Raw genomic sequence first — 27,958 nt, forward strand, 5'->3', positions numbered from 1 at the left:
CTCTAATGAGAGAGTGATAATGACAATTTATTTTAACGACCACGGCCTCCGTGGCGCAGTGGTATGCGCGGATTTACAATACGGAGGCCCTGGGTTCTATCCCCGGCTGGGCCTAAAGAAAGCCGGCCGTGGCTAGTTACCACCCTACCGACAAAGACGTACCGCCAAGCGATTTAGCGTTCAGGTACGATTTCGTGTAAGAAACCGAAAAGGGATGTGGATTTTCATCCTCCTCCTAACAAGTTAGCCCGCTTCCATCTTAGACTGCATCATCACTTACCATCAGGTGAGATTGTAGTCAAGGGCTAACTTGTAAAGAATATATAAAAAAAACATCATATGTTAATGATAATGATTGGGACTGACGGCTTAACGTCTTTACCGAGGCACGGGGGTGTAAACTTACCAACTCCGGAAGTAAAATTTTCGAAATATGTGACGACAGGGAAGCTCGCAAATATGACGGACGGAGACAGGGGGGATGAAATATCATCAATATAATATGACAATCAATCGTTATTAGAGATTTATATTTAATTTTAAAAATGTTATTGTCTGTAATTTTCTATGTACCTATTTTTTAAACATCGTGAACATTTTTCACTGTATACCTACATAATCATGTTAATAATATATTACAGTACATACTATTAAAAAAAAATTTTAAAAAATAATTACATTAAGTATAACTTAATTAATTTGTAGTTCGCGTAGAGCGCTGGTGGCCCATTCGAAGGCCGGCAGTAGTACTACTACGTTTTCTCGATACACCGCTACTCCGACCGCTGACACACGATCCCCTGTTCTGCAAAGTAATGGCCCACCGACACCAGTCTGGAAAGATTTTGTTTTTATTAACCATAGCAGAACCTCGCGGTTTCACTCGCATTATTTTCATTCTCGTGGGAACAAAAAATACAACCCATGTTATTCCCTGATAGCATTCTGTGGCGCAGTGGTATGTGCGGTGGATTTACAAAACGGAGGTCCTGGGTTCGATCCCCGGCTGAGCAGATTGAGATTTTCTTAATCGGTCCATGTCTGGCTGGTGGGAAGCTTCGGCCGTGGCTAGTTACCACCCTACCGAGAAAGACGTACCGCCAAGTGATTTAGCATTCCCGTGTAGAAACGGAAATTGGTGTGGATTTTCATACTCCTCCTATCAAGTTAGCCCGCTTAGAGTGCATCATCACTTACCATCAGGTGAGCTTGTAGTCAAGGGCTAACTTGTAAAGAATAATAAAAAAAGCTTTGTGTTGGTAAAAGACTATTTCAAATCGGCCCAGTTTTTGAGTTTATTCGGTACACACAAATCTTTCCTCTGATAATAATTTTAGTGTAACTAGATCATCCACTTGTACCACGGGTGCAACAAATCTATCTATCACCGAGTGGTCCATTCGCAGTCCGCACGTGGACATTTCGCGAGCGAGGCGATCCGGTGATGGTACGGAATTGATGTAGTGAGCGCATACCTATATAAATCTATACGAAGAATACTAACCATTCGAAGCGAGGCGGTGCGGGTCGGGTCCCGGGTGGCTTTAATGAGCTACGTTTAAACGGTGAATCGTGGAGAAACCTTGGATTTGCATACCTGATAATTTTCTTAATTCTCTACGTGTAATCCGCATTGGACTCGTCTTCAACAGTAATGGGTTGTTAATGATGAAAACTTACAACAGTTCCGCGTGTTTCCACTGAGGCACAAAACGCGTTGGTGGGTAGATTGACTTCGGGAGACGACACTTTGTCATCGCAAGTGCGCTGTATTGTCGCGCGTTGCCACTGAGGACGTTCCTTCAATGCTAGAAACAGAACATGACTTGAAAGTATTGTATAGTTCTTACCAAAGATTTAATACTATTAGATATGTTACTAGTGCATTCAAACTGAGGCAAACAAAGGTGGCTAATTGTCTTCATTTCATTTGGTAGCGTAGTAAACAATTCAAGTCATTTATACTTAAATATTATGTAAATTATCGAGTATAGCTCCTCCATCAACTTAGATATCTCAACGGTAAGTGCGGTCGAACTCATCACCAGGGGGTGGGTGGTGGTTCAATTTCCGCCCCGTCGTCGTACCCACTCCTAATAAACTCTTTCCGACTAGTTTGGGGGGAGGGGGGATATTGGTCATATTAAAAAAAAGATTAGATAGAATTAGAAGACAAAACAAAAAAAAAATGTCGAGTTGTGTTCAGGAAGTGTAACAATGTAAGTAAACACACATGCACAAGCATGTGTGCGCTGTACGTATGGCATAGCTAAATTCAGATCACTTTTTACGGTGATTTTGTAGGCACGTAACCAAAAAGTATGAAAAGCGTTGGTTCCCACATTTGCCGGCGGATTTACAAATTTGCCGCCACTACCCGTTCAATTTTTGCCGCTCCTTTTCATCTGAGAAATTCGATACCAGTTCGCAATCACATTAACCCATTCCCAGCATCGAAAGCGTTGAAATTTCGTGTTTGTTTATCTGGTAGGTACCTGACCCAGCTGGTAATCCAAGGTATAATCTATCTTCATTCCAAATTTCAACTTTATCGATAGGCACACACTTACCTAACAGCCACATACACTTCAGCCTTTATAATATTAGTGTGATTTGGTGGGTTCTGCTTATTCCACTAATTACCTACTAAAGAGTTTTTAGATAGAATGGGTACGGTGACAGTCGCCTGTATGACGTTCACTATTAAGTATCGTGAATTGCAGCAAACTTTGAACAGTGAAACGAACTGTCACCCGCACCATCCTACATGAAATAAACTGTATAGTTCAACAAATTGGAGACAATATAATTTAATACAATAAAGTATGCTTACCTTGGTCGTAACCGCCCCAACCAACGAAATAACACTCATCACCTACGTGAGGGTCTGCCAAGCAAGCGGAATATACGTTGGTATGCAGCCTTAGAGGACGTTTCCAGTGCTGTATTAGAAACAATATTAAATACAATTTTAAATTTAATTTCAATGGTATTGGTACATTTTTAAATTACCTAATCTAAACAGGATGGATAATTTTTTAGTCTTTAAAAAGGGCTACAATCTCACCAGACGGTAAGTGATGATGCAATCTAAGATGTAAGCGGGCTAACTTCTTAGCAGTAGGTGAAAATTCATACCCCTTTCGGCCCTTTGGGTTTCTACACGATATCTTAACGCTAAATCGCTAGGCAGTATATCTTTGCCAGTAGGGTGGTAACTAGCCACGGCCGAAGCCACCAGTCAGACCCGGACCAATTAAGGAAATCTCAATCAACCCAGCCGGGGATCGAATCCAAGACTTCAGCTTGTAAATCAACCGCGCATACCACTGCGCTGTGACAATGATAGTCCAACGAGCATCCAATGAGTCCAACGGAGATCACCAGGTGGGGAGTCGACCAACATTGCGCTGTCTAGTGCGGGGTCGCCATTCCAGCACCGTGGGACCCCAAAGTCCATCGGAAAAAATACATAGGTAGCTACTGTAACTAAATAAAGCTTACCAGTATAGCGAGATCGTTCGCTAGATCATCGGCACTAAACTGCGGATGAATGTGAATTGACGCCATTCGATGTTGTGATTGTGTTCTCTCTTTCAGCTTCCAAACACCTGCTACTGCCAAAATATCACCGGTTGCCTTTCTAAAAAATATCGCGAGTTTTATTCTACAAAATCTGAACTTTACTACAGGTTTTTTCATAATTACATACGATACAAAGTTGATTTGCATATTATAAAACAAAAGCCTATCCGCTTATCTGTTTGTTTTTTCAATTTATACGCTGATTGGGTTTTCATACGGTTTTCTTATGATGTGATTTATGGAGAAGGTTTTGGTACATAATTACCGTCTGATACTTTTCTTCTTTTCTATTGTAAGTAGATACTTAGTACCTACTACATTTATAATCTTGTCATCATATTCTCAAGTTAAAATTTTAATGAGACGCAATGAATTATAAAAATATCAAATTCAGTTTAGATATTATAATTATTATTTTAAATTAAATTAATTAATTACCAGATTGTGGATATACCTACCAAATAAATACAAAACTGTGGATGGATGGCGGTAATCAAAAGAGAATGGCAAATAAATATTTTTTGACACATAACAAAAAGACAAAGCGTCTATTAAAGTTACAGCTTAGTTGATAGCCTCCGTAGCGCAGTCGAATGCGCGGTGGATTTACAAGACGGAGGTCCTGAATTCAATCCCCGGCTGGCCCGATGAAGGTTTACTTAATTGGTCCAGGTCTGGCTGGTCGGCCAAAGAAAAAAAAAGCTTGCCTTCCATATTTTAATTCTTTTGTATTTTAGCTATTTATTTCTATCTAAAAACTAGAACTAACCCATGGACACAGCTAGCTGCCGTCAACGCTGCTCGTGGATGCAAGATAGTCGCGTAGCACAAAATGTTGTCTGGACTCTTTGTCAACACAACTACTACGAGCCAAGGATCGCTTCGCCCCTCTGATGGTCCTTTGCCTTTATTATATCATAAAATATCAATGAACTGCCCAATTGGGAAGACAAATCTATGCTAAATGCCTACTAATCTAATAAAAAGCTGATGACATTTGCTGAAGAGATTGTTTGTTTGCTTGAACGCGCTAATGTCAGTAACTAATGGTCTAATTTAAAAAATTCTTTCAGTGTTAGATAGCCCATTTATCGAGAAAGGCTACGCCACGCTGTTTCACCCACGTGGTTTCTGTGTCCGTAGGAATAGGGGGATAATAGCTTATAGCCTTCTTCGATAAATGGGCTGTCTAACACTGAAAGAATTTTTCAAATCGGACCAGTAGTTATTGAAATTAGCGCGCTCAAACAAACAAACACTTCAGCTTAATAATATTAGTATAGATAGTAAAAATGTAGATACCTGAAACGGAAGACTTCGTCACTCTCGTCTTACCACAATTTTTAAACACTTGTTGGTTAACATCAAATTCATCATCGTAATCAAAATCTACATTCGTTATAAAAGGAGATGTGTTTTCTATCGACTGTTCATCGTTTGTGTAGGATTTTTCAGTAGTGGGCTTTCTTGTGTGTTTGTCTTTGTTTTCGGCTAAATTTATTAGTTTGAACCCTTCCAATACGCGGAAATCTGGAGTTGAATGAAAATGAATAGTTTGACTTTCCGAAGTCCCCATTGAATCTTCAATTGCTGATGGAGTTATAGGTCGTTGTGGATGTCTTCGCTTGGAGGGGGTAGTTTTACGAGTGCCTGAAAACGACAGATTTTATAGATTATACAAGTCATTGATATTATTAGGTATTATATTTTTTAGGTATTGCATGAAATCAATATTACCAAATCGTGGATCTATTGTAGAATACCCAAATCCTTTGTCTTCTTCATCACTTTCTTCATCTATGCCATCAAATGAAAATCCTTTGTTTGTTTTTAATTTCCAGCTAGTTACTCGATCTTCGATATCAGAATAAAGTCCAGCTAAACCAGGTTTTGGTAATTCCGCTGCATAGTCCTCATCATAATCCTTTTTGTTTGCATTATTATTGAACTCTAAGTTTGGATTTCTAGATTTAAGATTTTTAATATTCCAAAATGGATCGACATAATCATTTGGTCTTACGATTTTTTGAACGGGACTTGCACGAACTGTTGTAGTTACAAATTTTGCTGATTCTGTATTAGAATTATATTTTCTTTGTAACAAAGCATTTCTTTGCTTTAGAGCAGCGTTTAATTGTTTGTCTGGATCAGAACGTCTATACCGCTTATAAAATACGTTAGAGTTCTGAGGTTTTGATGAAGATAGGGGAATAACGCAACAAATTTTACACGTGTTAGATGGTATATTTTTCGGACAGGAACTGCAAATAATTTTAAAATAATTATAATTAAAATGTTATTAATATTTTTTTTATTTATAGCTTTTGGAACAACACTTACCTTGGTGCATTTATGAATCCCTTTCGTACCAGACATTCATGTGGACTAACAAACGTACAGATGCTTTCTGTTTCAATATCTTTCTTTTCTTCTTCAAACCATATTTTGTCGTTTAACACAATTTTAGGGCTTCTTTGCTTTTTATTGACTTCTATTGTTGAATTGGAATATTTTAAATCAGTCGTGAAGTTTTTTATTTTATCCTCCCACGAATCTTCATTATCTACCGGAAAAATAAATTTAAACTCATCTTTACCTTTCTTACTTGATTCTTCCCGTATGACAGGGGTCGCTAAAGGTTCCACATTATTTTGTTTAATAGCTTCATTAATATTATTATTTAAAGAAATGTTTGTTTTAAAAACATCTTCTTTGCTTAATTTCGTGCGATCAACAAATACTATAAAAGGTAATATTTTGTTCTGAACTGTAAACTTATCATTGCTTTCTCTACCAGTTCTTTCACTGGAGTTCAACACATTGTCTTTAAATAAAACTTTAACACTTTCATCAGTTTCCAATTCGCTGATTTCTTCAAATTTTGGTTGCGGCGGTTCAATGTTGTGCATCGCTGCGACCTTTTCATGTAGCCACCAAAATTCACCGTTTAACTGGCACAAAGCAGTTTTCGATAGCACAAGCGTAATAAAAACGAGCGAGAGCATTGCCGATAGGTTTTCGCGCGTTCACGTTTTAAATGTAAATAGGGACTACGCACAAAAGGTGATAGGTTGAATTTAAAAGCACAGGATGTTACATAGAGTATGTCTATTACCGAGTGATTTTGATAATTATGCGGCTATTAGTTCGGTCGTTATGTTGTACGCGAATAATGTTTGACCCACTGTGCGTTGGTTCTGCGTGCAATCGTATGCATTGTAATGGACAATTAATTTGTGGTCAATTATCGGAATACGCTCATAATATATGTAATATGTGACTTCACTTCTAGGTATAGTTGACCCAGTAAATGTTTCGCAATCACTATCTAGGTACCTAGATCTAGGTACCTATCTGTACAATTTTTATTAGTTGTACTTAGGTATAGGTTTATTTATTTCCTATTACAGTTTTAAAATAAAGCGTTAATATAAAATGCAATGGGCCTGACTTTGTATGTAATAAGTTCAAAGTAGTTATTAAAAAAAAGGTTATAAAAAACTAATTTATAATTTGATGGTTTACGCTTTTGTTATTATATTAATTGTATATAATGAGGTTATAAGTTTATATTTGTTCTTTAGATCTTAAACAACAACAAATATAAAAGCTTTTTTTTTTAAAGTTTTTTGCTTTTAATTTAATTTATATAATATTTACGTTGACAATAAATAAAACAAATGTTGTTTTTATGGTATTCCGGAACACCATCGGTTCATAGAGCTTTTTAACCCAGTCTGTGCAGTATTTTATTCTGTGCTTTTCTATCTTTGAGATGTATAGCACTAGCAGATGCCGCGCGGTTTCACCCGTGTGGTTCCTGTTCCCGTAGGAATACGGGGATAAGATATAGCCTTGGGGATAGGGTAGCTTCCCAAATGTGGATTTTTTTTCTAATCGGGTCAGTAGTTTCAGAGCCACAACAAACAAACAACCAAATCTTTCGTCTTTATAATATTACTATATATAACCTATTATTTCAGTTTAAGTTTTTGTATTATTGAAGTTGACTGTACAATTTTATTATGAGTTCATCTGGGAAGGATAGATGACTAAATAAATAAATATTGACCTACATATTTATGAATACACTCATATTCCAATAAATCATTATTAGAATAGGTATGTATATTAGTCAAGCCCTACTGACCTACATAAAACCAAAAAAACATCCTACAAGGATATTTTAAGGTTAGATCTATAATAGGAAACTAATGTTAGTCATTGTTTAGTTAAATTATCATAATACTAACTAAGTCAACTATTACATGTTCCGATGTTTATTTCAGTTAATGGTCTTATAGCGGAAAGCTTCGATCAACATCTTAAGAAGCTTTCACTTAACTGTTGGATCAAGAGTCGGATACAGAAGGCAGTGATTCTTGAGACGGCGCGTATTGTGAGGAGGTTCCTCACTCCAGATCCCCAACCGCCGCAAACTCAGGCAGCCTAAAAACACTGGGTGTTGTTGATGTTAATAGCCGATGGACGTCCACTGCTGGACATAGGCCTCTTGCATGGACCTCCAAGCACAACGGTCTCGAGCCGCCAGCATCCAGCGGCTCCCTGCAACCAGCTCGATGTCTTCGGTCCACCTAGTGGGGGATCGACCAACACTGCGCTTTCCGGTGCGGGTCGCCATTCCAGCACCTTAGAACTCCATCGGCTCTTCAAACTGTGGCCTGCCCATTGCCACTTCAGCTAGGCGTCTCACTGATCTATGTCAGTGATTTGGTTCGTCTGCGGATCTCTTCATTTCTGATTCGATCACGCAGAGAAACTCCAAGCATAGCTCGCTCCATCACCCGCTGAGTGACTTTGAGCCTTCTAATAAAGCCCATCTCGTATACTTATAATAAGGATCAATACCCGGCTACCTAGGTACTTAAATATTGCGGAATTCAGTTATGCAGATTCAGTATTATTTAACATTTAAAAGCATCAACGATATAAAGTTTTTAACTTGTATATAGAGAATCTTTTAGCGAAGTTTTCATCTTAGACTCGATAGAAGTTAGGCACTTCAAAAACTTGTCGTGCTCTTCAAATTGATTTCGTTTGAAACTTTAACTGGAAACGCTAAGAACTGATAACTTCATTTTCTGTTCGCTTTGCTAAAAATACTTATACGGCATTAATTATGCTAAAAGGATTCGTTTTATCCTTGCTCGCCAAAAGTATACATAATCAATTACTGAAAAACTACTCGTATCTACGAGAACTTACTACCTATAATACAACCAAACTTACTATAGGTAATAGCAACAAACAAATTAGATATGAAGTTAGGGAAACACATGTTAATTAATAACTTATTTATTTTAAATCATGTATTTATAGCTTATAAAATGTTATTCAAAATATATTAACCAGATCTAATTGTTCTAAGCTTACTAATCTTTATTTACTTACATTAATTTAAGAACAAGTGGATTAAAAATATTTTCAGATGTAAAATGACTGGCGATTTGTACCCTAATTTTTTATTTATTTTTATTTAATTGAGTAATTCTACGTTTCAAAAATCTTTGTAATTTTAATTCTTTCATTAAAGTTTTGTACATTTCCCAAAAAGGATCTCCTACGGAAAGTGCCAATTTTTTTCGGTTTATTATAGATTTTGTGTCACGTCGTGTAGCTCACCATTGCCACCGTCGCCAGCAATCTACTCGTAAAATAGAAAAAATATGCAAATAATATTGAGAATAAACTATACGAGAGAAGGCCTGGCTATCATAATGATAGAAAAGTGAAATATCGTAGAACCCCATCCCCATCACAGATAGCAGTGTGGACCATACGAAAACCTATTCAAACACACACAAAAAGTCATCATCGGTACAGTCGTACTTCAGAGCGGACGTGCTAACAATACAAGTATATTTGCGTACTTGCCTACGGAAATAATCGAATAATAAAACAGTAAATAAATATGAGATATGTAAATAAATATAAATAATTTGTTTACGAGCATTCTACGCACGTTCGTTTGTAGGTCCATTTACTTTATATCTTTACAAAATAAACGTATTCAAATTGGTTGTTCAATACGTATCACAAAAGCTGGCGAAATGACGTGGAAGTAATTCAGTTATATTGATTGAGCCATTCCATAATGCGGTGCAATCAACAACTGGGCTGTAACCTGCTCAATGATGCTTTAAGGTAATTTATAGGAAAGCGAAACTGGTGGTCGTCTGTGACTTCGACTGTGTTATTCAATCTGAAACCTAATAACTGTGAAAAATAACATTTTTGGGCTTTGACAGCCTCTGTGGCGCAGTGGTATGCGCGGTGGATTTACAAAACGGAGGTCCTGGGTTCGATCCGGCTGGGTCGATTGAGATTTTCTTAATTGATCCAGGTCTGGCTGGTGGGAGGCTTCAGCCGTGGCTAGTTACCACCCTACCAATAAAGACCGGTACGCCAAGCGCTTTAGCGTTCCGGTACGATGTGTAGAAACCGAAAAGGGGTGTGGATTTTCGTCCTCCTCCTAAAGTTAGCCCGCTTCCATCTTAAACTGCATCATCACTTACCGTCAGGTGAGATTGTAGTCAAGGGCTAACTTGTAAAGAATAAAAAAAATATATATGTGCTACCTTCTGATCACTTTGAAGGCGGTGCCAATCAAGACGTTTAAATCATAACGTTTTTCAGAGAGATTTTCAGACGGTTCTTACCGGTGGTTCTTTCTGAAACGGCTTTAATTAATACGCCACTGGCTTGGCTCCGCCTTCAAAGTGATCAGAAGGTAGCACATACGATGTCATATTTCGCTTTTTAGTTTATTTTTGTGATTTTGAAGTCGATTGAATTTTTTTTTAAATATATTATTATTTCTTAAATTTCTTATATATATTTTTTTTGTTGATAAATCACACTGTCAGTCAATAGTAATGGGAGTTGAGTTGTCTTTAGATTTACATTTCAATATTTATTTAAAAAATCAGACAGAATCTAAATGGAAATTCTATATCTCTAAAAGTTAATACTCTTAGATCATACATTACATATTATCTACTCTCCATACTCACTGCATGAGAATACATATTCAGTTCATTTAAAATTCAAAGCTCGCTTGAAATACTAACATTGATATGAAGTTGAATTTAAAAATTCATCCGACACGTCCCACCATAAAAATATGATTAAAAAAGTTATTGCATCCCTCGTACTCCGGGAGTGACTTTAAATAAAACTACAAGCATATTTTGTATGTATAGGATTTTGTGTAACATGAAAGCATAATTTTACACAGGCTCTATAAAAGTTACGGAAAATATTCTACACAAGACATCGACACGCGGTTTCACCCCTGTAATTCCCGTTTAAGTGGGAATACAGAGATAATATACATTCAATGATACTAACAATTAACATGGCATTCTATTGGTTCAGAGATTATCCCTTACAGCCTCACAAACTGGTGGCTGGTGGGAGGATTTGGCCGTGGCTAGTTACCACCCTACCGGCATAGACTTACCGCCAAGCGATTTAGCGTTCCGGTACGATGCCGTGTAGAAACCGAAAGGGGTGTGGATTTTCATCCTCCTCCTAACAAGTTAGCCCGCTTCCATCTTAGACTGCATCATCAGGTGAGATTGTAGCCAAGGGCTAACTTGTAAAGAATATAAAAAAACCCTACCCTTATTACCCTGTTACCAGTCGTTAATTTATCATGCACACTATGGAGGTATGTTACAAAATAATAGCATATATCAGTAAGAAATGCTAAAGATAAGATAAGTAAGTAGCGGAAGTTCGCAACTTCCCTTAGGCCCTTAATCGGGCTCTCTTAAAATGCGTTCTTAGCGGACGTCTAGTAGTAGTAGTAGTTAATAGTAGGTAAGTAGTAGGTAAGTAGTTCATAGTATTTCATAGTTGCCAATATAATACTGAAAATGGTAAAGAAAAATGTATTGGCAAAGAAATACCTACTGACCTCCGCAGTGTTACAGAAGCGATATAAATGGGAGTGCGAAGTCCATTTTTGTTGGAATGTTGATCTCACAAATCTCTCTCGGTCGAGAGGATAGCGTCGGAGCAGTATTTTAACCAGACGCGTAACAACGTTCCACCTACGAAAACAATCTACCTTTCCGAGATTGGTTTTTTGGTACCGCCTTAGCTATTTGCAATCAATGTTTTAACAATTCAGACGCCTGGAGTTTGTTAAATTTTCACTCTCCACTTTAACATATTTTTTTTTATCTAAAACCACAGGAATAAATGTTTTGCCATGTTATTTTTATTTATATTTTACTTGTTTTTTTAAGCGACTTAAAAAGGAGGAGGTTTTCAAGTTGATCGGTATGTTTTTTCATGTACGTTCACGGATTACACGCTTGAAATGATTTAGAATTTTTTTTTTGTTGGAAAGGGTCTCCATGTGGTCCCATATTCATGATGTTAGGATTTGATGCTGGGATCTTAGAAAAATCGAGGGAACCTTTATAAAATTATAGGAGTGACTAGTGTAAGTATTTTAAAGCGCTACAATTTATTGTATTTTATGACAAGTTAGCCCTTGATTGCGATCTCTCCTGATGTTAAGTGATGATACAGTCTAAGATGGAAGTGAACTTACGTGGAAGAGGTACAAGTTTATTCTACCCATAACTCTGACGGTTTCTTTGCGGCGTCATACCGGAAAGCTAAATGGCGGTACGTCTTTGCCCGTAGGGTGGTAACTAGCCTTCCGCCAGACACAAACGGATTTTAACGGATAATATAACAATTAGCTAATCTGTAGGCATCATACACGTCTGAAAGTATGTCCCTACTCTAGATTATCATCATCATCATCATCATCATCATCCTCATCATCATCATCATCGTCATCATCATCATCATCATTATTAAATAGCTTCGTTGAGATTTGCACAGGTACCGTTAAAGATATAAAGACTAAGAAAACTAGATTTGTTAGTAAAACATGTTTTTGATTCTACCATAGAGTCATACATAAGGTTCTTCATTTAAAATGTACATTGTACAACTAGTTATTTACGTACCTAATTTATAAGAAAGTGGGTTAAGGCGGAAAATTACTAAAATACAGTTGCCAGTATGTATAAATCGTAAGCAAATTTAAAAAATTCAGGTCCATACCAACATAAGTTATACGCTGCACTCTGTTTCCATTTAGTTTTAATTTGGGAATGAAGGAATTTAAATAAAGGAAAACATTTTGAACGAACAAAGGTTTTATTTCAAACGGATTTATTTATTGCATTTCTTCGATTGCTTTTTTTCCATTTGATTGCATTGATCGGATCGTTATAATATTCAAATCAAACTGAAAATATAACGGCATGCAAACTAGTTTCATCTTTAGTGATGAATGTTCACGGCATAGACGTCATATAAAGTCCAGACACCGTCTGTTGAACTAAAAAGTGACGCACCGCAATTCTGCCAGTTCGTATATATGCGTACACGCCGACGTGAAACACAGATGCACCGAAACGGGTCTAGATTTTCATCATATTCCAACATGTTAGTTTCCATCTTAGATTGCATCATCACTTACCATCAGGTGAGATTGTAGTCAAGGGCTAACTTGTAAATAATAGAAAATAAATGTAGACAGACCGCCATTAATTTCCTATATCAGGAAATACACTTCATATTAACACATAGATATCTACTCGGCGCCATTATGGTGCTTCAGTTGTTTGACAGCGAGATACCGTCTGCCTATTTTATAAGTCTACGGTATACGGGCGGTTTGTGTGATACGGGATGCAAATATATCGAGCTAATTATCAATTTATCAATTACGCAGGCGTAGGTTAGCAGTATTGCTGATAATGTTTGCTGCAATGATTTTACGTTATTAATAACCTATTTGTTGTTGTTGCTCGCGGCTTCATTCACGTTGATTTATTTATTTATTAGGTTTATTTACAATCACTTACACTAACTAAAATAAAAAAATGTAACTAAATTATAAAGCACTATAAGTGTAATGATTACTTACAAATAAACACAGCATGAAATAAAGAAGAACAGTAAATAAAAGATAACTTAACTTGATGTAAATTTTATTAATCAATTTTATGTCCGACGACGTCTTCTGCCTTGTTGGTTCAATGGGCAACCCGTTAAAATTATTCGGATTTTGTTTTTTCGGAGACATTTGTTTTTTTGAAATTGGAATTAATAGACATTCCCTTGTCTCGGAGAACACGTTAATTAAATTGGTTCCTCACGACAACTGCAGTCGGTAGAGACCTTTAAGGGCGGATTTACATTTGTGGGGGGTCGTCCAACACTGCGCTTTCCGGTGCGGGGTCAACATCCCATCACCTTGGGACCCCAGCTCATCAGCTCTTCGAACTATGTGGCCTGCCCATTGCCACTTCAGCTTCGCGACTCGCTGAGCTATGTCAGTGACTTTGGTTCGTCGGCGGATCTCCTCATTTCTGATTTGATCACGCAGAGAAACTCCAAGCATAGCTCGCTCCTTCACCCGCTGAGTGACTTTGAGCCTTCTAATGAGGCCTATAGTTAGCGACCAAGTCTCGGCAACTCATCACTGGCAACACGCACTGTTCGAAAACCTTCGTCTTCACAATTCGGCACTGAGGAATTTCAGACGGAAAGCTGTTGAAAACCCTCGTTGAATAAAGTTTACACGAGCTTACGGCATTTATAGAATCAGAAAAAAAAATCTACCCACCTGTACTTTATGATAAAAATACTAAAATGTTAGATTTTTTTTCACAAATTTCTTCTCAGAACATAAACCATGTTAAGCAGATATGCTATATTCGTGAAAGCCCAGCGAGCCAGTGATATACGACGGCTCCTAGAGCGAGCACGGCTGTGCGGGATTACACGGAACCCTCCCGGGAGTACTGCCGGTGAAATATAGTCTTTGTGATCCCGACTTACAGGGACTTGAGGTTGTAATTAAACGTAAAGAGTAATTGCATCACTTACATGTCTAGTAATGTTTTGAAACAATTGAAAATTTTGTTGTAAAATTCTTTAAAATTTTACTCAATCTATAATGTATGACTCAATCTATAATGTATGTCGTAAAAATCGGAGAGTCATTAATAAAAATATGGACAGAATCGCTGACCTAACCTTGGTCATCGGCTCTGCCAATTACAATAGGTATGCTATGTTTATCCTTACTAATCGCTTACACAATAAACTACTCTTAATTTTACTATTTTACCCTGGTAGTTGTGGTAGAGGAAGCACATCGAGCAAGACCCAGGACTTGTGACCAAGGGTGTGGTTTAAATCAAAACGGAACAGTATTTTGATTGCAAAATGATTAGATTACTAGATAATAAGTCGATTCGAAGTAAATAAAGAGTAAACATGATAATTAATAGGTTTGAGGTTATAGATTTTTCAGTGAGCCAAGCTTCCACGGCGACATAATATATAAATGAATCGCAAAATGCATTGGTAAGCGCATAACTGAACGCCTGGACCAATTTGGCCAATTCTTTTTTTAAAATGTTCGTTGAAGTTCTAGGATGGTTTTTACAGTGAGAAGAATAATTGCCGGAAAAACCATAAAAATAGCCCTTTTCTTTTTAGTTCAAATTTTACATCGAGTTTCACGCGGACGAAGACCCGGGCGTCCGCTAGTAATTAATAATTTTGAAAAATATTTTTTTTTTGTCAAATATATTTTTTTCCATATGAATTATGTGTATGTACTAAATTATTAAAATACGTATTTAAAACCCTAAATAAATCAACGAGTGTGCTTTAGACCACACGACTGAAGTAAAACTTCTTTAGCTTTCCCTCTCAAAGTCTGTTCGCCTCCCTGATTACACTTTTCGTAACGCATTTACCAGGTTATTCCGTAAAGAAACTTCCGTTACTTCAAAACTCAATTTCTATTTGTTTTAGATCTTTTTTCTATTAATTCATGTTATTATAATAAATGATATATTTTTTCAAAACCCATTATTACTTATACTGATGATCATGAAAAAAAAAACTAATATTATTTTCGTTACCTGCAGTATAATTTAACAACCGAACGTAGAACCTCCTCCTTTTTGGAAGTCGGTTAAAAATATAAAAGTTCTAGTTAATTGATTATGAAACACGGCTAAAACTCACGTGATACAACGTTGGAGTATGCCCGACCATCCAACCCATACGGGGCCCTTAGTCATGAACTAGTTCTTGCAACGCGGCACGATCCAAACTGCGACGCTGCGGCTGCATCAGCTCATAACTAAGGACCCCGCATGGGTTCAAAACTAGTCGGGCATACTCCGACGTTGTATCACATCAGTTTTAAGTATTTCATAATCAATATGAATAACACTCACGACAGTTTAAATTCTAGAATAAAATTTCACTACTTATGCAATTTCCCATTACTGGAACTAGAAAATAATTTAAATTGCATTCAGCATGCAGACTGTTAGTATTCACGAACCACGCAATTAAATTGCATTCTGGGATCGTGCGATTTAATTTTTAATCTAAAGTTTATACTTATCATATTTATTTTATTTTTAGACTAGCTGACGCCGCGCGGTTTCACCCGTGTAGTTCCTGTTCACGTAGGAATACGGGGATAATATAAAGCCTATAGCCTAACCCGATAAATGTGCTATCTAATGCTGCAAGAATTTTTCAAATCGGACCAGTAGTTCCTGAGATTAGCGCATTCAATCAAACAAACAAACAAACTCTTCAGCTTTATAATATTAGTATAGATTATGTAATGAACATTTTATTAAATTAGCAGACGCCCGCGACTTTGTCCGCACGTTATCAGTTTTCCACAAATCCCGCAAGACCCATGGATTTTTTCGGGATGAAAAGTAGCATATGTGTTAATTCACTGTAAAATCTATTACCATTCCAAATTTCAACCAAATCGCTTCAGTTATAGCGGCGTTAAAGAGTAACAAACATCCAAATAAACATCCATACAAACTTTCGCGTTTATAATATTAGTAGGAATTCCTTAACCCTACATCCAGTGGTCGCAAGTCCTGGGCTTTTATCGCTCTACTAAGCGATGGACCCGGCACCCGCACGGTGAATCTATGGATTGCTAAAATATTCATCTCCGAGTGTGTCAACGTCTCTAATGAGCTGTGACGTCCATTCCCATAAGTAGTATTAGTAGTAATCATTATTATCAACCCAGATTCGGCTCACTGCTGAGCTGGAGTCTCCTCTCAAAATGAGAGGGGTTAGGCCAATAGTCCACCACGGACAACAAACTTCACACACGCAGAGAATTAAAAAAAATATGCAGGTTTCCTCACGATATTTTGCCTTCACCATTTGAGACACGTGATATTTAATTTCTTAATATGCACACAACTGAAAAGTTGGAGGTGCATGCCCCGGACCGAACCCACACCCTCCGGAATCGGAGGCAGAGGGCATATCCACTGGGCTATCACGGCTCTTCGGTTATTTGTAGCCTATTGTATTGTAGTTTTGGGCTATTAGTAGTAATAGTAAGTTTAAAAGGTTCATTTTCCCAATCGTCTAGTCTAGCGTCTCAAAATATCTCATCGTCCAGTCGACGTAGTGGACGCACTTGCAATTGCGACCAAAACATTTTTAAGCCAACTTGTAGGCTCTCAACTGAAAACCAAAAACACGATGTGAGCGGCAAACCGCAGTCGTTACACCGTAGTCCCTTTACATGCCGTCATGCGAAAAGGATTTAGAAAACAGTGCAATACCAACTACAACTCCGATTTGAGACTTTATTGTATTTGTAATAGAGTATATTTTGTATTGACACTTTACGCTCATTCTTTCCCTAATATTATATCATAAGTTCAGGAATACTTTTGTGTTTATTTTGTTTTATAGTGCTGTACTGTATCTGCAGTGAATTTAAAACACGGGTTGTGAAAAATACAAAAGATTTAGATAGGCGATGGATACAGCATGACAAGAAGTCCTTGGTCCCATTAGTGAAACTCATCAGTAACTTGAAACCAGAAAATAGTCAGTTAAATAATGTACCTAAACTAAAATACTTCTAACCAATAATTGGTCCCGACTGTTTTCTATTCTAATTGTTTTCTACACTTCTGGACTGAGCTTGTTTTTATATTACGAGTATATCCAGTTAGGTTTTATTAATTTCTTTAATTAATTTAATAATTTTAATTTTGAATTTCATTTGGGAATAATTATTATAATCAATTATAAGCATTAATTGTGATATATTCACACACAAATCACATCTCAGACGTGGCGAGTATCTTCAAAAAAATTAATGCTTTATCTGTGACGTTATTTTTATTGAATACGCGGAGTAAAAAAAACCTACAGTCTATATATTTACGTCATTGCTGCCATTGCATGCATAACACATGCATGCACATTAATATATTTTCGTACAAACGCAATTGGGCCAATTCTCATTTCGTCCAATAATCCTAACTCGCGATTTGTGTCAACTGCGAATTTGAATCAATTGAGACTTGAAACAATCGTGACTAAAACCTGATTCACAAACTTATTTGATTATTTTTTTAAATAATGTAAGTCGCTTCTTAGGGTTCCGTACCTCAAAAACAACTTTTTCCAAAACTTACAGCCTACATAAAAGTATATATTGCAAGCTCTTAATCAATTATTTAAATAATTAAAAAGGAGCTTCTAAGTACCTAATGTTTGTATTAATTAACCGATATCAAAAAAGGAGGACATTCTCAATTCGACGCGTATGTTTTTTTTATTTTTACCTTAATTTTTGTTTTTTGTTTGAAAGAGTTTATCCAGATTGGTCTTAAATTTTTGAAAGAAAGAAAGAAAGAAAGAAAGAAAGAAAATTATTTTATTTGGACACACACACACATAATACACAAAAGACAACAAATACCTAAAACAAAAGACAGAAATTTTAAAAATATAGTAAACTAATAATTTAAAGATATTAAACTAATGATTAAATTAAATCCAAAAAAATGATGTGTGTGGTACCAAAATGGTCTCCACTCAGCATGTGCTACGCTAGTGATGGATGCACCAGCGCAGCGCTGGTCTTCCGTGGAACCATGTGGTGACGCGGGCGGAAACAACAAGAAGAAGTGTTACTAATTGATAATTAATAATAAGAACATAATAAATAATTATATATATATATCTTTATAATTATATATATATATATATATATATAGTGTGTTAAATAAATTATTAGTAGTTGTCAGTGAGAAATATAATATAGAGTAGAAATAGGTCCTCAAAACCTTCCCGGAGACTATTTAATATTAATTAATTTTTAAAGAGGGTAGGTGAGGAGCCTGGGATTGGAGACTGTTACTTACCCTGCTGTTGTCAAAGTAAAAGGTTTTTTACCGATTTCCTAAACCAGGCTTTGGACTTACTGACATTGCGCATGGGGGGAGGTAGATTATTCCAGCACTTGGTGGCAGCGTATCTAAAACTACCCCGAAACGCAGCAGTAAAGTGTTGAGGTGCTCTCAGTGTCCAGACTCTGATAGAACGGGCGCTAGACTCTTTGTCCCAATGAAATCTATCGAAGAGATATTTTGGTTCTTTGTCTTTAAGAACGCCAAACAAAAGAGTTGCCAAGTGCAATTTTCTTCTAGCTGCCATATTTAGCAAGTTGCCATTATTAATATATGGTGAAATGTGAGATCTGGGAGGGATGTCGTAGCATTTTTCACGAAAATCGGTTCAGTAATTTTTTGTCGGTTAAATTTTCATGTTAAAAATATTTTGTTTTACGAGTAGGTACGTAGGTGTTTCGTTTACGCTTTGCTGGTTGCCACAATTCAGTGTGCACTAAAATGCGTATCACAAAATATTCTGAATTGTTTCCTAGGAAGCGCAAATGGAATAAATAGAGTGCGGTGTAATTTGATGCTTTGAATTTTTAAACGCGACCATTTTCACACAAAGCCGGTTCATATTGTACCGGATTTTCGTAATTCTCTCTTATCTGCTGTGTGAGCTTAAATAGCTTTTGTTCTATTAAAAATAAATTTTGGATGAACGTTGTGGTACCGTGCAACTAGGTAAACATATTTATATCCTATATATGTTTTAACTATATTATATTTTGACGACCTCCGTGGCGCAGTGGTCTGCGCTGTGGACTTACAAGACGGAGGTCCTGGGTTCGATTCCCAGCTGGGCCGTTTGAGGTTTTCTTAATTGGTCCAGGTCTGGCTGGTGGAAGGCTTCGGCCATGCCTAGTTACCACCCTACCGGCAAAGGTGTACCGCCAAGCGATATATCTTACGTTAATGTTAATTTTACCGTGTGTGAAAGTTTATACTTTTAGATGTTTGAACGTTTGTTACTCAAGCAAAAACACCATATGGTTGTATAGCTAATACTACCAGATATATATATTTGATAGCAATGACATTCTATTTAGTTTCCACATAGAGGCTAGTCTTATTATATACTAGCTGTCTCCTACGACTTTGTCCACATGAAATTTTTTCCAGAATAAAAAGTGGTATACCTACATTTTTTTTTGTTCAATAACCCTTTCTCCCAGTGAAAGTCAAATCGGTCCAAGCGATGCAAAGATTACCCTGGACGAGCAGGCAGACAGACAGACAAACAGCCAGACAGAAAAATTAAAAAAGCTTTTTTGGGTTTTTGTATCTTAAAGATAAATAACTTAAATCTCTTTTTTTATTCTTTACAAGTTAGCTCTTGACTACAATATTACCTAATGGTAAGTGATGATGAAATGGAAGCGGACTGACTTGTTAGGAGGAGGATGAAATCTACACCCCTTTCGGTTTCTATACGACATCGTATCGGAACTCTAAATCGCTTGGTGGCACGCTTTTGCCGGTAGGGTGGCAACTAGCCACGGCCCCCCAGGAAAGCCTCAATCGGTCCAGCCGGGGATCGAACCTGGGACTTCGGTATTGCAAATCCACTGCGCATACCACTGCGCCACGGCAGCCGTCAAAATACACTTATTTTTCTAAATCAACATCTCGGTATTTTTATAAAAAAAACCGAATAATATTAAGGTACTGTTACACATGCTCTAAAATAGCATGCTCAAAACGTGCTGTTAAGTATGCTCCATACGAGCATGCTTATCGTCAGTTTACATTTGCTAGCAAAAAGCATGCTATTTTTAAGTATGCTCCTGAATAAGCATGCTCAAAGCAAATATTTCAATTACACATGCTAATTTGTATCTATCGCTCTCTGTCTATAGTATCGTGTTAGACAGGTTGAGATGAAGGGGATGAGAATACAGAACAGCAATGCTGATCGAATAGCATAGCATCAATAAGCAAAACTGTTCAGGCGCGCTAAAAGCACGCCCCCTTCCACCCGTGCAGCAAGTAGCATGCTCATAAATCGCACGACTGTTAATTCTTGAGCAAGCTCAAAATAAGCATGCTCATTATTAGCAATGTTGCGATACACATGCTAATAAGTAGCAGCTGCTCAATAGTAGCATGCTTTCTTGCTTGAAATGAGCATGTGTAACAGTAGCTTTAGGTATTTCATTATGTCAAAATAAGTAAAAATATATTTTTTTTTTGGAAAAACAACGTAATTCAACTTGCATTTCTATTTTTATCTTACTCCCTTTTACCTACAACTATTTCCTTACACTCGAGCTTTTTAAATGCATGTGATAAGATCCAAAGTATCACGGGGACCACGAGGACGTTTCTATTCCTTCGGAAAATTTATAGACTGTGAAAATTCTGCTGGCTCGAAATGACAAACGTGACTTGGATGAAGAATTATGGGACCCCGTGGGTACGTTCCTAAACAAATTCAGGAGGAGCTTTAAGTGGAAAGTTTGACGCCTTGTGTGAGGATTATTGTCTATAAAAGTTCTTGTTTTAGGGTAAAAAAGAAAACTTCTTGTGGATTTCTATTATTAATTTTTCGTAATTAAATAATACCTCGTACTGGCCACTATGATATCAAATATCTCCTCTTCGGTTAGAAATTCCAATTTCAAATTTATACAGCTACTGCCTGACGCTGCGCGGTTTCACCCGCGTGGTTCTTGTTCCCGTAGGAATATGGGGATAATATATATCATATAGCCTTCCTCGATAAATGGGCTATCTAACACTGAAAGAATTTTTCAAATCGGACCAGTAGTTCCTGAGATTAGCGCGTTTAATCAAACAAACAAACAAACTCTTCCGCTTTATAATATTAGTATAGACTAGCGGACGCCCGCGACTTCGTCCGCGTGAAATTCACTTTCACACTTACACACAAACTTTCGCCTTTATTATTATTATTATTTATTAGTGTGATGTGAAGAGTGATAGTGTGAAGTGCGATTTACTCATGCTTTTGTGTTTTGAAAACCCTAATTCATTTGGTTTTTCCTCTTTTGATTTTTTCTTTGCGTCACTCAGTTTACAAAATGGAAAACTTGAAATATCACGATATAATATAAATCGGTATAGAACGCGGCCTATAAGTTGACCTATGCGCAGAAATACATTTTCGGATGTTAACGACTTGCCGACTATGAGTAACCATAGCCAAACCTTGACGACATTAAAATCGGGTAAGACAATTTCTATGATTTGACATCTTATGTTTTCCTAAACCGAAGGTTGCCTGGAAGAAATCTCTACTTAGCGATAAGGCCGCCTTTTGTAAGCTGATCTATTCATAATATGTTTTTATTTCTCTTGTTTTTGTCATTGTGGTGTGCAAAAAAGTATATATAATAATGGTATATGTAATCTTTAATGCACTGGGTAACCACGGTGCAGCATTTAACCCTTTGGTTTATAATTGTACCTGAGCAGATGACCGCCATTTTGGTTCAACTTACTTGCCAGGGTCTATACCTTTTTAAAACTCTCTAGAGAGAAAATTTTATGATTATACCAGAACAAATGTCAATAGTTAGGTATTTATATTTGCTGGATTTCGTATGATACTGTATATTTTCTTTTTTCTTATTATTGAGAAAGAATACAATAAGGAACTTAAGCTAACTCATATATAACTATATAAATCATGCCCACGTGGAATGGTGGCAAGAATACTGGCTGCATTTCCGCGCTGGACAGCCAGGCTGATCCTTTGCGCAAAAAATGAACCAGCCCTTCTGTCACCAGTCGAGGCAACAAGCCGCGGTGATATGATTCGGTAAAATTTTTTGGCACTGCGACTCTATGGCCCAAGGGTCTCCCCAAAGGTACAAATATTTAACTATATATATTGAATGTAATAAAACGATTTCTATGTAAACAATGATTACTGTTGTTAAAATTTAATATGCAAAGTGGATGGACCTTATGCAAATAATTTAGGATTTTATGATTGCCGCATTGATTTGCATATCAAAATTATGTTTATCATTAAATATACAGAGCTGATATTTTGGATTTTTAAAATACATATGTATATTTAAACGTTTCAATGCCATTGAAAGCAATATTGAACCTTAATTGAACGGTATAATATTAGCTTTACAAAAATACACGACGTAGACCATAGATTTTTACGTAGACCATAGATCTTCACGTAGACCATACGTAGACACTCGTAGACAGAAAAAAAATGAAGTAAGTAATCAATGTTTGTATTTACATTTTTGACTAGATTGTTTTTCTATAAATGCTATTCTTACTCTAATAAATAGTTAATTAAAAATAAATTGGAGATGCTACGAAGTGAACGTGAACTGTATCGAAGCATTCTCAGGGAGGTTGCGATTCTAATCGCTAGAGCTTCCATGGTATTACAATGTTTTATGAGGTACCTACAATGATGTTAGAAGAAAAAAGAGGTAAATAGGTTATACGCGGACCGCAAGTTGCACGTTAAAACTATGCTAATTAGCAAACCAGAGCTCAGTCGTCGCACTATTATTTTGCTGTTGACAACGGCGCTGAAATGATTTTTGTGTGCCTGTTTTAAACATCGAGTGTAGTTTATGTAACCTATCTACCTTATTTTTCTTCTAACATCCTTGTGTACCTACCTAAGGGAGAGGGGAGTCGAAGAGGAGTTTATGGTACTCCAGAAGGTGTGATAATGAAGGGATGCAGCCTTTGAAATGACTCTTTTTTGGTGTAATTTCACGAACTAGCGATTTGTCAATCTGTGTTGTGTGACGTGCTATACAGGTAAAATTTCTGGACACAATGCGTGCTTTATAATGACGGCTTCTGGTGTTTTCTGTGTTCTGAGTTTTTGGCGTCATTCGAGCGCAATAGATGAACATATGGACACCTTGCTCGTTGTTGGTTGTTAAGTACCTCCACCAAGTAAGAATCCATAATATTGGTGTAAAAATTCGGTTACGGATATTAAATTTTCAAGAAATTTCAAATTAAAATACAAATAGAAATTCGATAAATTCCATAACACAACACTTTTGTTACAATTTGTCAACTATTCGTGAATGTAAAATTGCAAGTTAGTACATTATGATGACAACAGAAGAGAACAAACAATTTGCGCGGCTTGTGTGTCGGCTGCTTCCGACTGATTAAAACAACGGACAATTACGGAGCTATCTAACATCCCTGCTTTACACCACCGGTCATGCTGGACTATTACAAGCAATTCCCAAGCGTGTAGAAGGCATAAACGCCTTTAAGAATGGGGAAAGAATTCAATTCAATAAAAATTACTTTTCTCTTATACCTTCTTACCTTTAGATTTCTCTTGCACAAAATTCGGATTCAATCTTTATGTCAACATGGTTTCGTTTGCAAAATTTATTTGAAATTCCACTACGCATCATATCTTCGATTTTGCTGAATCAAATAAAACGAAGCTTATATTGTGACTTGGAATCTAAAGTTAAAGTGAGCAATTCGTGAAAACCCCTCTAGTTTTGGCAAGATGCCCTTAAAGTAAGACCGAGACACAAAAATTCTAATAACTTCCTTTGTCTTCAGACTTTTTAAAGTAGTTTCAGAAAGTAAATACCTACTACTAGTTTCATTTGGATATTATTATTTACAAGCGGACGCTATCGGACTTCTTCTGAGAGTATTTCAGTTTTTCACAAATCCCGTAGGTACTGGAGGTACCGTGACTTTATCTGTGAAACATTTAAAATTTTGAAAATTTCCAATGGTCATAAAATTATTAATTACACTCTCGATCAGTACATCAATATTCTCTTTCAGGGCGCTTTCATTTGAGACCCCACTCGAGTATATTTGCAGACATACTGTTATTTGCCCCATTTTCACCCCCCATAACTTTTAAACGGCTCAACTGATTTTTATCAAACATGTCTAAGAACACTGGCGCTTAAGTCACTTTTAATAAAAAAAAACTAAATTATAATCGCTTCATCCATTCGGCAGCTATGGTGCCACAGACAGACAGACAGACAGACATGTCAAACTCATAGCACCCCTTTTTGCGTCGGGGGTTAATAGAGTATCCTATAATATTGTTCCTCAATAAGTTCCTCTACCTTCCCATTAAAATCGGTTCAATGGTTCCAAAGATAAGCCTAGACAAACTGACAAAAAGTCAGTCAGACAGACAAACAAAAGGTTTAACCTTAATTGTGTTTTGGTACCGTGTAAATAGGAGACTCAGAGGCAATTATCCGCCCACTTTAATATACTCGTCTCATATTAAAGTGGGCGGATAATTGTGCCTCTGACTATATATAATTATGTTAAAATCTGCTATCTTAGTACCCATAATACAGGCTATACGTTTACTTTGGGGCTAGGTATGTGTGTATTGTGTTAGTGTATTAATTAATTTATTTATTATTTATTAACAAAAAATACAATTTTTAAATTGACGCAACTGTGATTGAATACAAGTATTTGTCTGGTAAAAATAAAGTGCATCAATTTTGCCTTGACTCGGATCGCGGGTTTAGAATATCAAAGCGAAGCAAGGTGTCACAGAATCATCTTATTGGATTAAGAAAATTTAAACATTTCAGGGGATGTTTTGATCAACTAAGATTTGTGTAAAGTAAGCCGGCGCTTAATTGACTCGTTAACTAAATCAACATTATATTATACTAGCATCATCCCGCGAATTTCCCTGCGTGGAAAGCCCTTAGGCTATGTTCCCACTAGGAGCGGCAGATTTACAGGAAACCGGACAATGAACTGAGATGTTCTCATTACACCGGATCCTACAAGAAAATCGTACAGTCAAGTGAGTAAGTAATTGACTGTACTTAATCATTATCATCATCATCATATCAGCCGATGGACATTCACTGTAGTCAGTAGTTGACGGCCTCCGTGGCGCAGTGGTATACGCGGTGGATTTACAAGACGGAGGTCCTGGGTTCGATCCCCGGCTGGTTAGATCCCAGATTGAGGTTTTCTTAATTGGTCCAGGTCTGGCTGGTGGGAGGTTTCTGCCGTGGCTAGTTACCACCCTACCGACAAAGACGTACCGCCAAGCTATTTCGCGTTCCGGTACGATGTCGTGTAGAAACCGAAAGGAGTGTGGATTTCATCCTACTCCTAACAAGTTAGCCCGTTTCATCTTAGATTGCTTCGTCACTTACCATAAAGTGAGATTGTAGTCAAGGGCTTGTAGAGAATAAAAAAAAGTCAAGTACTTCAGTTATATTTGGACCTGTGGCAAAAATTCACGGATCGATTTTTTTTGCTGGAACCGGGAAAATTTGAATAGTTTCATAAAAATTGTTCGTACTAGCCCTTCGGGTAGTTTACCGGTCAGGCAAATCTCACGGTCCGGTGTAGTGAGAACCCGGCCTTAGTTACCCTTCGAATTTACAAGAACTTTCATATAAAGTTTCTCTCACTTCTGAATCAACCACGTCTTCAAAGTAAGCCCTTTTTGTATAATTTAGGCTGTTTGGCAGTCTACAAAAAGAAATATACAGACTGACAAAAGAAATCGCTTTCTGATAATTACTATAAATTAATCCCCTTCGTAAGTAAATAACATATTTTCAAGAAAATACTATCGAAATTTAAAATATCACTATTTAAATACAATAAACATGGTGTTTATATGCATCAAGGGTCACCAAGTTTTTAAACTGTTACATATAGCAGATGCCCTGCGGTTTCACTCGCTTAGTTAAATATAGTTTATATTACTCGCTAATAATGTAGCTTTCCCTTGGTGAAAGAATAAGAGGAGTAGAACCCCTCGAGAACCTTTGTTTATTATTGTATTAAAGTTGCATTTCTCCGAATGTATATGTGTAAAAGCTTTGTTGTAAAAGCTTTTTGGCTCTAGCATCGTTATAACTTGCAGTAGCAATTCAGGTCATGTTATAGAGGAGTGCAGTCTAATTAGGATACTAATTGAAGCGTCTGGGTGCTCGAATTAGGCCCAGAAAGAGCTTTCTATGTCTATACGTTTCTACGAGTCACAATAGACTGGGTTTGTTATTTTCAGTCTTATGAGATAGCTTTTTGAGTTTGTTTGGAGAAACTTTGAAAAAAATGAATGAAGTGTGCCATTTTAGTTTTACAATTAGTCAGGAATCCGTAAAACATTATGTACAATTGTAATTACTATCAAGTTAATTTTTCGTAAATAGCTTCATCTCGATGAGACGATCAACTTTTTTATTTACGAAAATTCTTGATTCTGGTAAGTAGCTGAGTTACCAGGAAATAAAAATTTGGAACATTTTCTTGAAACCAAGCTAGATCGATTTATCGCCCCTGAAGCTTTCACCAAACTTTTCATACCTAAAAGCTACTGGAGCCGTTATATCTACGTAAAGATGCCACAATTGCTCGTTAAAAGGCATTAGATAGATTGAGAAAGAATAGAATAAGAAACTTAAAATAACTTGTCCTAGTAACTATAATATAAATTATGCTCACGTGGAATAGTGGAATGGTGGAAAATGGCTGCAATGGAGATGATGACTAGGTTTGAATATATTGATTTTTATGATACATTCGGGTAAATAGGGTCAATATTAACTAATAATTAAATGAGATTATACAATTTCAAAATCTATTAAAAATATTTTGTTGTAATTAGATGACAATTCATACAGTTTTAGCTTCCTTACATTACACGTGACATTTTTTAATACTTGAATTATAAACATAAACGCACAAATAACAAAGATTAGTAATTTTATTTCAACGCACGCATTACCTACGACGTCATTAGTTCGTGCCATTTTGTATAGGGCGTTTTTTAGGGATCCGCGGCAGCGCCGCAAATCTGACCCTTTATTTCCCTGTAGCTCCGAAAGTAATGATGGCAGATACCCTGTTACTTTTACAAAATTGCTTTACTATTAGCATACTCTTAATTTATATGCAATTTAAAAAACTGTCATCATCCCTAATTACGAGTAAGTACTTTGAAACTGCCCCTTTTTGATTGATCCCTAATCTGTTTTTATAGATTTAGTGACAAGTTTGCTTACCAAGGGAACTGTGTGGCATATGTCGACGCATCG

At 36.7% G+C, this 27,958-nt stretch overlaps 1 protein-coding gene across 1 annotated transcript; it reads right to left on the reverse strand.

The window, feature by feature from the left end:
* Positions 1-586: 586 nt before the first annotated feature.
* LOC112051306 (uncharacterized) lies at positions 587-6,832 on the reverse strand. Its single transcript, XM_024089892.2, has 8 exons — positions 5,926-6,832; positions 5,323-5,846; positions 4,888-5,235; positions 4,355-4,490; positions 3,505-3,643; positions 2,834-2,942; positions 1,681-1,808; positions 587-834 (listed from the first exon to the last, which is right to left on the reverse strand). The coding sequence occupies exons 1-8, from the start codon at positions 6,588-6,590 to the stop codon at positions 691-693; spliced, it is 2,193 nt and encodes a 730-aa protein (XP_023945660.2). The 5' UTR covers positions 6,591-6,832; the 3' UTR covers positions 587-690.
* Between the last annotated feature and the right edge of the window lie 21,126 nt (positions 6,833-27,958).

This window comes from Bicyclus anynana, chromosome 16 (assembly GCF_947172395.1).
Source record: "Bicyclus anynana chromosome 16, ilBicAnyn1.1, whole genome shotgun sequence".
NCBI classification, from domain to species: Eukaryota; Metazoa; Arthropoda; class Insecta; order Lepidoptera; family Nymphalidae; genus Bicyclus; species Bicyclus anynana.

Bases quoted from the DNA above. Each gene is read 5' to 3' on its own strand.
- LOC112051306 (XM_024089892.2), bottom strand. From the start codon at position 6,590: ATGCTCTCGCTCGTTTTTATTACGCTTGTGCTATCGAAAACTGCTTTG. The intron at 5,847-5,925 runs GTAAGTGTTGTT...AATTATTTGCAG, and splicing joins GGATTCATAAATGCACCAAG to TTCCTGTCCGAAAAATATAC. The intron at 835-1,680 runs GTAAGTTTTCAT...AAATCTTTCCAG, and splicing joins TGGAAACACGCGGAACTGTT to ACTGGTGTCGGTGGGCCATT.